The sequence below is a fragment of the Vipera berus genome, assembly GCF_964194415.1.
Source record: "Vipera berus genome assembly, chromosome: 2".
In the NCBI taxonomy this organism is placed as follows: Eukaryota; Metazoa; Chordata; class Lepidosauria; order Squamata; family Viperidae; genus Vipera; species Vipera berus.
Window position 1 is genome coordinate 108,725,431 of NC_138203.1, and position 14,706 is coordinate 108,740,136.

Here is a 14,706-nt window from a genome sequence, read left to right on the forward strand (position 1 = left end):
ATAGAATGAATGGAAGGTAGATGTAAGGAAGATTAACCTGGAAGTAGATTGAAGCTTAGTGAAATTTATTACAAACACCATAAAGTTTGACTAGTGGGAAGTATTTAAAAATATGCTTCCCTTTCTAACAGTAAGCAGAGAATAAGACAGTAATGTGTGATGTCCCATTGTTGTTTAATATATTTATGAATATGGTATAAGGAACACTTAAGATGTTGAGAATGTGAACATGTATGATATTTTGTATATAGAGAATGCTGTATTGTTAGCTGAGAGTCAAATGAAGATAGATTATGTAATACAATAAATTATGTATCTGAAAATTAAAAGCCAAGAACATCAACATCAATAACATCAACTTCTTTGACAGAAAGGATACAGTGAACAAATGCAAACAGTGAAAAACTAGAGCAAGTTTCTTGGGGAAATGGACACTGCATGGATGGCTTTCTGCAGAAGCCACAGTTATGCTAAGCTATAACCTTGCTTTACAAACCATAGTGTAGGCTTATTCGGCAAGCTAACCCTAACAACAACAAAAAACAAACAAACATGGGATTGTGCAATATGTCTGGTTAAGAATGACTCCCAAACTCTGCTCTATGTTCACCATGCCTACACCGCAACATCCTGTCTGTTCTTTGTACCAGTGAAAGCTGGTATAGGACCTCAATAGAGTGCATGTATAAGAAATTACTATTCCAGTACTCAGCTGAAGACTCAGATCTGACTTATGCTTATATCTGCTAGGATTTCTAAATGTCCTTCAGAGGTCCTTGACAGACTGATGTTTTGCCTAACCTCGGGTTTTGTTCTTGTGGTTACACGTATAGCTAATTAAGCAATCTGGATGGACTGTTTAACTAGTTGCAGAAGTTCCAAGATCAAAAAATGTAAAAAGAAATGCATCAATTCCTTTTGCAAGCCAGCAAACAGCTTTTCATTAGTTCATCTGAGCTGTTTATTCAAAGTATTTCTGGTAGATGGTAAGTACCACACCAAGATGAAGCAAAGCAGGTTGATGCAAGCCTAGCTGATAAGGCTGTAAATATGTGCAAGATGAAGGAGCTCTAACAAAAAAGAGGCGGTAAACCATAGAGCTGTAGGATAGACTTGATGCCTCTATTAGCAAAAGACTTTATTACAGAAATTAAGTCTCCTGCTGCAATAGCAAAGAATTTTTGCAGTGCCATTTTGCAGCAACTGAGCTGTAGAGAAATCCTCTCCCAGAAGGTTTGTAATGGAATTCATTTGTGGGCTGTTTAAAAAATTATATCAAGAGCTGTATATTAAGTGCTCATGATGCTATGTGAAGAGCTTTATGAAAAACCCAATACTGTATAGTATTCATAGTCAGACTTTTCAGTATTGGAGCAAAGAGAAGGATTGTATTATGCTGGCTTTCCTAAACTTTTTTCCCCCTTAGCCTTGAGCAAAACTTGTATTATCATTTATGTTTGGAAGAGTGAAAAATTGAAATTTGAAAGCAGAAATATGTAATTGAGGTGTACAATTGCACACATTTTCAAAAGTCCAGTGGGACAAATTGGTTGATATCTCAGACATTCTTCTGTTATACAATATAGAAGTTGGCTTTTTTATTTTATTGCACACATCTCCATTACATTTCTGTTTTATCACTGAAAAACTTTAAATGCAACTAAGGCAGACATAAAAATGTCTGTTAGTTGTCTTGTACACACTTGCAGCATTATTAAAGGCATTGTAATCTTCTGACAGAATTGGAACACTTTTTTTGATAGTCAGAAACCTAGGGAGGCTCTTGTTGCTTTTAAAATGATTTCAACCACTCTGACCTTATAATTCTGGTATGTTCAAATTGCCTAACCTCCTGGAGACTTGCTCTGATTGAATGGGCATGGTCTCTTTCCTCCCAAGGGGTGAGTTTTGCAGCTGGGTTTGGCTGAGCTGTAGAAAGGAATGGAAGCATATGAGACATGCAGAAAAATCTTTTAAGAAAAGTGAACATTTTAATACTGAAACTTTGTAGATTGCTTCAGTTAATTGGCCAGATGGGTGTAGGAAACAATTTGTATGACTTGCAGACAGTTTACATTCTTGACTAACCATGGGAGAGGGCAATCAGTGGAAAACCACATGTAGGTTCACACAAAATCATATGCATATATCACTTGTATTTGTTTGATTGCAATTGCTTGAATACACGAATTTATGTATATCTATGACACTATTTATTTTTGAAGTAGGCAGCATTACATAAAGCACAGATAAAAATATAATGAGCAAAAGAAGTTAAAGACAGAAAATAAAAATATTTTAAAGTCAGCCTTACTTATACTAACACCACTCACTGTTTTTTTATTTTTGCAAACCTCTGCTGCTTTTAAGACATCTCTACCCTGATTCACATCTTGCTTGAATATAGAAGGAGAAATAGTTTCATCTTCTCTTTTAGTCCAATGTATGCTTTGTATATATTTGCTATACATAGTTTACATGTTCTAAAGAAACCATAATGTGAAAAAGCACTAAACTGAAAAGCACAGGTTTTTTTCTGAATTATGTCCTTTCAACAATGTATTTTGTTTTAACATCTTATAGGAAGAGCCAGTTAGCAAATCTAAAATCTGTGCCAATGTTTTTTGTGGAGCTGGCCGGGAATGTGCTGTGACAGAAAAGAGTGAGCCAACCTGTCTGTGCATTGAGGTATGACATAGACTATCACTTTAACAGCAAAAATCCTTTTATACTGTAAACATTTCTGTCAGTAAGGTGTTGTTTTTTGCTTGTGGCAGTTGTAAGTCATATAGTACTGCAAACTCTTCTTAGCCATCAGTAGACATATAGAGATAAACTAGATTAACACACCATTCAAAAGAGACACAGCAAGCTATTGTATATAGTCAGGGATCAAACCCCATACACATTTGCATTAATGATGTCACATACTTGTGTAACAAAACATCTACAACAAACAACTAAACTCAGACACTATCAAGGTTTCCAACAGTCTTCTGACTTTGCCTAAGCCTTTATGGAAGTGTTATCAGTAGTCACTGTTACTATGACAGCAATAGGACTTGGAGACCTGGTGTTTTCTATAGGTCTGGACTTGACTCCCATCAGCCTTAATCAGCCTGAAGAATTGTATGATTTAAAGTTAGATCCTTGCCTTAAAATGCTTAGGCAGACTTTAAAGCAGGATTAGGACCCTATGGCTCTCCAAATTTGCTGAACTATAATTTCCAGTAACAAGTCTTTTTAAGTCTGAATTGTGCAGGTAAATTATCCAAGACCCTTTTTTTTCATGGATAGAGACTTCCTATAAAACCATCAATTACAGCAGAAATTATGTATAATATTCTTAATTGGGTCAAAGAATTCCTGCCAAAAAGTAAAGGGAGGTAGTTAAAGTAACTTTCATGCTCAAATATGGTTTTTATTAACATCTAGAGCAGACATGTCAAACTTGCAACTTCATGTGACTTCACGCAACGTATCGGGACAGTATTGCCATTGCCGGCAATGGGGTGGACGCAGCTTTCGGATGACACGTCTGGCCCGTGGGCCGGCAGTTTGACACCCTTGATATAGAGCGTAGCATGGAACAGTCTTACTGTTCTCATACGTATACCAAGTTAAAAGGCTACACGGTATATGCTGTATTTATACACTTGTCTTGGTTAAAATTGTTTCAGGAATAAATAATTTCTATTACAAATTCATATAATTAGTTACTGAGAAACAAATCAGCTTAATTAAAAAATAATATTATTTTAGTAACAGAATTTAGGTTAACTGGAAACATGCCAGTGCAGATTGAAGGAAACAGATGTATTGAAGTAGATCCAATGATTGTTCTCAGGCATTTCTTTTGAGGGAATTTTAAGTGAATTTATATATTTACATTTCTTTTCCCATTTGTGGTGTTTGTAAAATTTTTTGAAGAGAAATGGATTTCTGAAGCCTTGCACTAATTTTACTCATTCTGGCATTAGTGCCATTACATTCAATAATTTACATCTATAACATACAGCCAGTAGAGATTTCACAGTAGTTATGAATAGAATTATAGAATTGGAGGAGGAAAGCCTATTATAGTTATAATTAAATATAAATATATAATATTTACATAACTATTACAATAGCATCATTGGCATTAGATGCACTGTCTTTGCTGGCTGTTTCTAATTCAGCAATATGTGAAGGGCCAAAGAGTTCTCTGCCCTTTTCTGCTAAAATTGTGAGGCAATGCAGTATCCTCCTTCAAACACAAAAAATGTTCCATAAGACGCTTCAGTTTTAACAGCATGTGAGATCATCTTCTGGTTAACTATATTTTTTTAAATAAACCACAACTGGATTTATACAAATGATTGGCTGTGTTCATATAACACACCCAGTGTTAACTTTACCCTAGTTTATTTAATTATCCCAGTTCTTTTATTCACATGACACACTGATAGGATGGATTGAGGTTGGAAAGCACTTTAAGCTAAAATGAGGTCGATTGGTTTATAATTAGGCATACCACATAATCATAACCATTAAATCATGATTCCATTTTCCATGATTTCTAAACCACAATAGGCAATTTCATACAAGAATAGTTAAGCCAAAGAAAGCATTTGAATCCAGGCAAAATCAAAATACCTACATGACCTTTCTGTGCCATTTATAATCTAGCCAGTTCACATCATTCAAGATAACAAAATTACCAAATTAAAATCTAATGCTAAAAAAGTAGACTGATCAAGTTATTCTGCAAAGTCTCAATTTTCAGAATCAAACTCAGGCCTTCCTTCGTGAGTTCCTTGATTCCCCCTTTTCTGCCATTTTCTTTTATAGAAGTGTAAAACCCACAAGAGGCCAGTATGTGGCAGCAATGGCAAGACATACCTGAACCACTGTGAGCTGCACCGTGATGCTTGTCTCACTGGTTCCAAGATCCAGGTGGACTATGATGGCCATTGTAAAGGTAAGCAAGCACCTTGGGCTCCATTAAAGTGAACTGAATTCTATGAGGCCTGAACAACAAGTGTTAAACCATGTCAGGCAATTAAAATTAATGTTACCAATCAGTTTTGAACCTCTGCTGATGAAAATTTTGGGGGGAAAAGTGGTTGGACACAGCAAAGCAAACCATAATATGGGATTTCAGATTTGAAGACTCAGCCAGCAAGAACTGAGCAAGATCCTGAACAAGAATGTCAATAAAACAAGTTGATGAAACTTTGGGTACAGGGCGTTCTGGGTTCAGCTTGGACCATCTAAGCTATTTCAGTCCTTACAGTTTTGTTAAAGTACATTTACTATTGTGAAATGTTATTTCTATGGGACTAAATGCATTTTTGAAAAAGATCTCATCATGCAAGGATATATTCTATTTAAGGCAAAGACGTTTAATTGATCATTGTGATAGCTAATATAAAAGGATTTTCATTTACTGTTGATGTCCTATGTTACACAAACAATAAAAAGGTTTTTTAATGTAAAAAAATGCACAAAACCCGAAAAAAGTAGACGATATTTAAAATTTGAAAAAACAGAGGAATGGGTAGTAGTACTGCTGTTGCCACATCAGTAAATTTAGCAATGAGTAATGGAAACATTATGAAGATTTTAAAAGTTTTGCTTTGTAAATATATATAAATATTAAAAAGAAAAAAGTGAACAAATGAAAATAAGACATTAGCCTATAAGAAATTTAAACCTTTAATATATCGTTAAACCTTGATCACACAGAGTAATCAACCTTTTCGTTAGATTTATGAAGAACCAGTTCATGAATATTATAAATCCAGAATGGTTCTGTCTTTCCTGTGTTCAATAATAATATTTTTGCTGCCTCAAACAGAAATGTAATAGAAATGAAACATAAATATTACATGTTTGGAAATTAGAATGCAAATTATTACTAGCTTTTATTTTGAATAGATTGTTTCACAGTGTGACCTCTAGTAGATCTGTGCATTTTGTCACCTTGATCAAGCAGCTTTTATTCTAAAGAAAAATGAGCCCTTTTATGATTCGGTCACCCAGTTAGCTCATTTTGAGCTGGAGCCTTCTCAACACTTTCTTTTGAAAAGGATCAGCCACATCTTCTTGGCTTGGGCAAACAGTAGTAGACATCGGCAACATTTTATTCATTCCTCCACTTAATTGAATCCACGTGCTCTCTACAGTGTTTCCTGGTTCATTGAACTGGATTTCTAAGCAGGAATGAATATTTTTACAGTAATATACAGTGCGATTCCTCCCCCCTTTCTGTTACTGTTTGTTTTGAACGGATGACATTGTTCAATGGCTATATTCAAATTATTGTAGTCATATCATCTGATCTCTGTTAAACTTATTTTCCTTTTGTACCAAGAGCTCAGTTGTTTATTTCTCATAGTAGACTTTAGTGCATATGCAGGAAAATCTTTGCAATTTTATAAGCCAATGCTCTTTCTCCTGTTTTTGAGTTTTACCTAATTGAAATAGGATATTCTGAACTAGCCTATAATATATGAAAGAAAACTTAGTTTCCGGGTAGCCCACATTTCCCCCATTTCATTATATAGTAATTATCCTGTCTAAAATACATACATTGTTCATTTCAGTGCATTCTTATTTTATACAAGTTTATTCTGTTTAACATCTTAATAGTTCACCAATTATTGGAAAAACATTTTTTGTTGTATCCTTCCAAATTCTGTAATATAAGTCAATTCTAATAGCTAACTTTCCTTTCCTTTCCTTTAAAAGTCTAAAAGTTAAGTATAAAATCAATATGTATCTTTTAAAGATTCCCCTTAGCCCATTAAGAAAATTTTTTAGCTTTATCATTACAACAAATATATTCTATTTATCATCTTAATAGTTCATCAATTTTTAAATAATATAATAAAATAATAATAAATAATAAAATAATATTTTTATTATATCATTGCAAATTCTATAATATAATTCAAAGTTATGTTCTATTTCATTATAATTATCTGAAATACATACAAATTCTATTTGTCATCCTTACAATTCATCTATAATTAACAAAGTATGTTTTATTGTTTGTGGCTATTTTTCTTTCCCTTAAAAATCTAGATCCTAAATATAGACTCAATTTATATCTTTTAACAGTTGCCCTTGGCCCGTTGAAAAAAAAATTAAGCTTTATTATTGCAAGTCCCTACATTTACAACAGAAAAAGAAGAAAAAAATCTTTTTTAAAAATCTAACTCTAGCTTTCTCCTTGTGCCAGGCAGGCTTGCATATCATTGCCTTTAGCTTCTCAAATGTGTCTCCCTTTCTTCCTACGCACGTTGTTTGAATCAAGAGAGACCATCCAGTTATCAATTTTTCATAGAGAGTGACCCCTTTGTAGTCATTAAATTTTTGTTCCAGTAAATCCAATCTCCATGTTTGGTGTAGTGCAGTTGTCATTAATTCAATCTGGTCTTCTCCTTTCAAATCCATCTGGTTTAGGTAAGAGGTCATGTCTGGTGTTGTAGTTATTGTTTGGTTGGTTAAAGTCTTAGTGTACTGTATTTGAAGGCCTTTGGCATCCTCCATCTTAGTATTGCTTTCTTCAGCTTCTGTTGTTTGTTGGATTGTAGGTTTTATAGTTGAAATCAAAGTTTGGGCATCAAGGCTCAGTAGATTGTACTTGTACTTTAAAGTCCCCTATTTTGTTGTTGATTTCCTCATCCTCTGTTCATTTTTGGATTGTCAGTTCGTCAATTGAAGTACAAGTCTCATTAGGTGAGTTTGTGCTGTCAGATTTGTCTTTAGGTCTGGCTTTTATTTCTGCGGTCATTGCCAAAATTGTATCAAGTATGAGTTTATAGTCAAGTGTTGGAATATATTCTTCCATTTCTTTAGTATTTTACAGATAGACCTTTAGTGGAGGCTATTTTAATAAAAAAGGACGCAGTGGCTCAAAGGGACGCGGTGGCTCAGTGGGTTAGGACACTGAGCTTGTCGATCAGAAGGTAGGCAGTTTGGCAAGTCGAATCCCGAGTGCCACGTAGCAGAGTGAGCGCCTGTTACTCGTCCCAGCTTCTGCCAACCTAGCAGTTTGAAAGCACGTAAAAATGCAAGTAGAAAAATAGGGACCACTACGGTGGAAAGGTAACAGCGTTCCGTGCGCCTTTGGCATCTAGTCATGCCGGCCACATGACCATGGAGACGTCCTTGGACAAGCGCTGGCTCTTCGGCTTTGAAACGGAGATGAGCACCGGCCCCTAGATTTGGAAACGACTAGCATGCATGTGTGGGGGAACCTTTACCTTATTTTAATAAAAGTCAATAAATGTCCACCTCCACTATTCCTAAAGGTTGTTTTCAGTGCCAGGTGTTCCCAATTTTTATCTTTAAAGATAATGTCAAGGACAAATCTGTTAGAGCCAGATCTCAGAGTTAAAAAAAAAAGTTTACTTGCTATACCAGGTTTTGCCACATGATGTCCTCAATAGCATGTATAATCCTTTTGCAGACTAATATAAGTTTTTAATCCAATTAATTCATTTTTAGCAGTTAATAGGATAGTAGGTCCCTGTAAAAATAAGCAATAAAAACGTTTTAGTGGCCCAAAAATTCCAAATAGGGTTCCTTAGTTATTTAGCTTAGTCATTTGATTTCTTTTGAGGATTTAAGGTTGTAAATCCCCAAGTAAGCATTTGCCGATCTTTCAAGAAGGGGGAAAAATATTTTCAGGAAAGTCCCACAGTAAAGTAGTTAGGGAAGTAAGAAAGGTAAGATCTCACCCAAATCCTCCAGATTGCTTTGTTGTGCTTGATAGTGATTTTGGCTTTTGGCAGGGAATGGCTTAGTGATCGGCCCTCTTCTTCTTCGGGCCAGAGGAGTAACTCCGGATCAAACGGAGGGCTGCCGCCCTTCCGTGATCGCAGAGAAGTGACTTTTAACTCAGGGTGACTTTTAACTCTTTTCAGGGCTCTCCGAGGAAGAAAGACCGCCTGTCCACCAGTGCCACACACGCAAACCGGAAGCCTTAAAAATATTTTTACCAAAATATTTACAAAAAGAGAAACATTGGAGGGAAAAAAAGAAGCACATGAAAGCATATCTGCCTGACTAATCTGATCTTGCAGGCTTAGCATGCTCTGGGCTTCTTCAATTAAACACTGTCATCTCTCAGAATGCCTGTAGCAGCAACTACCCTGTAGAATGAGGCTCCCCTCCAAGATCTGGGTGGTCCCCACTCTGCTGCTGTATAAGAAAGCTGTGAAGGAAATTAAATATCAACAAATATCAGTATCAGTAGTATTAATTTCTTAATAATTCTCTAAGCATGACTTGGTCAAACGTAAATGAACACTTCAGATTAGTAGATAATTTATGCCATGGTTCTAGGGACTGAAGAAGACTCTATAACAGTGTCGCTCAACCTTGGCAGCTTGAAGATATATGGACTTCAACCCCCAGAATTCTCAAAGTTGAAATCCATATATGGTTGAAGTCCATATATCTTTAAGTTGCCAATGTTGAGAAACATTGCTCTACAGGTTTTGCAAAGGGGAAGATCCCTGCCTTTACCCCAAAATTCCAGCGATAAATGATAGTGATCAAAGACTATCTGTTGTGAGAAAGGGAAGCAGCTTGACAGTCTATTTAGACGTTTGCTGCCTTCCTGGAGCTCACATTCTGGATGTAATGGAAAGGCTTCCAAGAGTCTTTAAGGCAACAGACAAGTAATTCATTTCTACCTACCCACAGTGAAAGAAAATGGTACGTGTATTTATTAAATTTCTATATTGGCCTTCTCACTTAGATGACTATCTGATATCATCAGATAAAGCTTTTGAAAATACTGCAACACTTCATTAGTATGAAGCACTGGATAAGAAGACGAAGAGACACAAGTGGTCATTTCTTCACTTTTCTTATTAAAAGGCATGGCTCAGGAAAAAAGAGAATATTGAAAGTATGTAGGGTGGACTGTATTACTGTTAGACATACCTGGCTGAACAATGATACCAGTTATTGTACACTGATGTCTCAGTGTCAGGCTAGAGTCAAGTGATCCATATATTGAGGCCTCTGCTCTGCTCTTCAGAAAACAAACTGGACGACAGTTAGAAAACATCATTACACCTTCTCCTCATTTAGTTACTGCAATCTGTTCCTTAAGTTGGAAACAAAATAGCCTTAAATGAAGAATGGAGAGAGAGAGAGAATTCAGATAAAAGTTTTCTCATATGCTGTGCTAGCATTAGTCTTATTACCGTGTTGTTATCAGGTGCATTAAATTGGATTGTAAGTGTACATGTTTGGACAATGATTTTTAATATTTATATTATTAATATTTTACCATCGTATTTGCAAATGGTTGCTAAATAAGGTAGCTGCTAAACAAGGCACCTGGAAGAAAAAAAAGTGCCAAAGAATACTTGGAAGTGTTATTTTTAGCTTGGAGAAGAAAAGCCTGCAGAGACATAATAGTTCTCCTCAAGTATTTGAGAGACTGTATAAGGTTCTACCCCAGCTATCTTCTCAGGAAAGATGACTATTATTTCAAAAGGAACTTTTACTTAGAGAAAGTGATTGCAGAGGAGCCAGGCAGAATCTGAAGTTCCTGCATGAATCGTTCAGCTAATTTTCTATTGTTCAAACCCTGCCCCAATGTCCCAGTTCATCAGGAGCTAATCTGGTGGCATGAAGGGGTTCTGAGAACTCCAAGATGAGAAGGTGATAATAAGTCATCCTCCTGGCCCCGTGACCTTGGTAACAGGCTGAAACTGACTGGAAAGGAATCCATTCAGAGGCCCCTGATGGCCCATTCCCCCCTCCCTATTTCCCATACAGATGCATCAAAGCAAAAGTTACAAATTCTTAAATGCCTAAGTAACAATCCCCCTCCCTTCGGAATGGCAGTGTTTCAACAGGGACCTGACTGGCTATTGTTGGGGGGGGGCAGAATTACAAGTAGTCCTCGACTTACGACCACAATTGAGCCCAAACTTTCTGCTGCTAAGTGAGACAGTTGTTAAGTGAATTTGCCCCATTTTATGACCTTTCTTGCCACAATTGTTAAGTGAATCCCTGCAGCTATTAAGTTAGCAACATGGTTGTTAAGCAAATCTGGCTTCCCCATTAACTTTTGCTTCTCAAATCACAAAAGGTGAGCACATGACCCAGGGACATTGCCATTGTCATAAATATGAGTCAGTTGCCAAGTATCCAAATTTTGATCAAATGACCATATCTTTTCCTATTAATAGAAAAGAAGCCTGAGAACTCAGCTGCAAGTCCAGGTAAATATGTTTTTATGATGTATTTTATTTTTTATTATTTTATTACGCATTTTGATTATTAAATTTGTTCAGTTTGTATGAGAGAGAAAAAAATCCAGTATATTATACAGTAATAGGGTTTGGAAACATGGACCTGATATTTGGAGAAGTGTTTTGGAGAGCAGATCGTCTGTTCCTAGATGGCCTCAGACCATCTTCCTAAAACATGTACCATATTCTGGTTATCATATTCTACCACACTGCTCTTCATTAAACATTTAACATTTTATAAAGTTTAAAAATGGAATGTGGTGTATATTTTTTTTAAAAAGTTGCTTATTTGAAGATATGTTTGTATTATAAGCTTATCCACGTAAACTTTAAGAGTGGTTTATTCAACCCAATTTTCTGGATTGATATGCCACAGAAAAGCCGTAGGCTGATTTTACACAATGCAGCAATCTGAAATGTGATGGCTCACCTACAGTCAATTGTGTCACATGAACTTTTAGCCAGGGAATACAGCTTTAAGCTCAAGTTGAGGGTTGAGGAGTAAGAGAGTTTGGGTTTCATTTGCTCCAAACTATTTATTTAATATAGATATAAGAAATGGAATGATTGAATGGCTTGTTATGATTAGGGATGGTGGCCTAAATTTTAATTGATTGGCAGGCAACCATTCTAAAGACAGTGGCAGTAGTTGCAATTATGGCAGTAATAAACTCTTTTAATATTTTATTTCTCTGAGGCAAGGGCATCCTCAGCAACTAGTTCCAAAGTAAGGGGCATGGCTGGGTGACTGAATCAGCACCCCTTTAAATGAGCATGCAATACATGTGGCACATTAAAAAGAGTGGGGCTTTGACCACCCAATTGCTTCCATTTTGAAGCCAGGGACTGCCAGTGTGGATATACACCCTCCAAGTGTTTCTGTGTGTGTGGGGGGATGATAAGCAGTGACAGTTTATGTTCATTAAAGCAGTTGAGCTAGAGGGAAGCCCACCAATGACTGCAGCCATAAGAAACAGAACCAGGATTAGCAACAGGGTGATGATCCTAAGGAGCCATGGTCCTCTTTAAGCCCCTCCCCCTGGTCATTCAAGAGGAGTCTGTGGCTGTATCTTTCCCTCCCACCCCTTGCCTTTCCCCCCCCACATACAGACTCCAAAATAGACAGACAGATAGACATACATTGTATATAAATAAAAACGATCCTACATTTTTTTAAAAAAATCACCCCCAAGATTCAGAAGAATGACAACAGCTTTTCCAGCTAATACATTTCAAAGGCATAAACTGTTTAATATCTAAACATTTTAAAAATTTTAAGAAATAAAATTTGTTAGGAAAGTATTGTTAGATTTTTCTGACATTTTGCCACCATAAACTAAGATGGTTCTTCTCTTACAAAGCCCCTCAAAAGAAGAACACATAGGAAGAAAAAAAATATAACCAGAGAACCCAAATATGTAGAAGTTCTTTAGCCATTGCCCTAATGAATCTATAACCAAATCATCTATTGTCAGTCCTACCTGGTGAACCAGACAGGAAACAGATGAGCTAATCTTACTTTATTGTAAAGCTACATTATCAGAACCTTGGAAATCTGAAAGTATAAATTTACTGCCACCACTTTTAAGTGCTTGGTCCATTAGTATGGGTCCTCCATTCTTAAGAGTTATCCCTTCCTCATCCTCATAATCCTGATTTTTAAAATAGGACCCACTGGACTTCTACAAACATCAGTTTGCCTACAGGGGGAACAGGTCGACAGACGATGCCATAGCTACTGCTGTACACTCTATAACAAGCCATCTAGAGAAACCTGGAAGTTATGTCAGGATGCTTTTTGTTGATTATAGCTTGGCTTTCAACACCATTTGGCCAAGCACTCTCATTGAAAAGCTGACTGACTTGAAATTTTCCCCCTCCATCTGCGATTGGATTAAAGAGTTTCTCAGGGACCGGTTACAAACAGTGAGGATCGGGTCTGTTTTATCCACCCCCCTGAAGCTTTGCACCAGCTTGCCACAGGGCTGCGTGCTTAGCCCCTACCTGTACTCATTGTACACATATGATTGTGTATCGTCTGACCCATCTACTGCGATAATTAAGTTCGCAGATGATACCACCATAGTGGGTCTTATTACAGGTGGAGATGAGACAGCATACAGGGGGGAGGTACAAAAACTATCCATGTGGTGTTTCAAGAACAACTTGCATCTGAACATCGGCAAGACAAAAGAGATGGTGCTAGACTTCCAAAGGAAAAAAGAGGAACCTGCCCCACTTTACATCGGAGTGGGGGGGGGTCTGTGTGGAGTTTCCTCCTTTAAATTTCTGGGAGTCTACCTCTGTGAAGATCTTACCTGGAAAGTTAATACAACCCAGGTGGCCAGAAAGGCCCAACAGAGACTCCACTTCCTCATAGTCTTGCAGAAGAACAGGGTAGAACAACGGCTAATGACCCTCTCTACTATAGAGAGCGTCCTCTCGTACTGTATTGTGGTTTGGTATGCTGGTCCAACAGCCGCGGATAGGAAAGTATTACAGAGGGTGGTGAGCACAGCACAAGACATTGTGGGCTGTCCCCTGACACCACTGGATGACATCGCCAGGGCTCGCTGCCTTGGAAGAGTGAGGAAAATTCTCAGGGATGACTCACACCCTGGACAGTATCTCTTTACTCTACCATTGGGTAGGAGATATAGGAGTATAGCCAGTCGTACCAACAGGCTGAAGAACAGCTTCTATCCATGGGCTGTCAGACTCTTGCACAGGAAATAACTTTATGTATGATGGACTTGCAAGGCCGGTGTGTTGTGCAATTAGCTCACATGGTGTAATAAGATGGAGGGTTTGTTGTCACTGTGAGTTGAAGGGAGGGCATGAAGGGAGGCTTAGCCAATCTCAATGTATACCTGGTTGTATTTTGACAATAAAGGTTCATTCAATTCCTGGACTATTGAATATCCCTGAAGACAAGGGGAAAAAATCTTCTTTCTCTTCTCCCCTTCTCTAATTCTTTCAACTATTTTTTCCATTCTAATAAGATCCAGTCATATCACTGAAGCACATTGTCAGATCACTTGTAGAGAGAAATCTAAATGTGTTAGTTCAGCTGAGTCACTAGGATAGGGTGTAGTATTTTAATAATCTTATTTCTGCATATAAGTTAATACATATTAGCACTGTTTGCTACAATATCTTCCAAGGAATTCACTTGTCTATTAAAGCAAAGTAATTGAAAATCATAAGGGACTCAGGGAAGCACTGAGTCTGTCTCCCTGTCTAAGACAATGGAAGGGTTTTCCCCCTGAAATTAGTTTCTTTCAGATGTGTCATGCACCTAAAGAGTAAAGCAAATATCAGGAAATAAATATATTCCAATCCATTTTCTTCTAAAAATTAAAATAGAAATTCTCAACTTTGCTTTATTATGACCTCTAAAGTGATAAATGAGTTTGTGAAACTTACCCTTTGAAAAAAA

The 14,706-nt window shown here is 36.9% G+C and overlaps 1 protein-coding gene across 1 annotated transcript in view; it reads left to right on the forward strand.

Annotated features, from left to right (window-relative positions):
- The window catches only part of FSTL1 (follistatin like 1), a 51,145-nt gene that overhangs the window by 25,801 nt on the left and 10,638 nt on the right, over positions 1 to 14,706 (forward strand). The window contains exons 5-7 of the mRNA XM_081317173.1: positions 2,584 to 2,688; positions 4,831 to 4,960; positions 11,205 to 11,237. Of these exons, the coding sequence (XP_081173299.1) occupies positions 2,584 to 2,688; positions 4,831 to 4,960; positions 11,205 to 11,237 (268 nt within the window). The remainder of the gene's footprint in view (positions 1 to 2,583; positions 2,689 to 4,830; positions 4,961 to 11,204; positions 11,238 to 14,706) is intronic.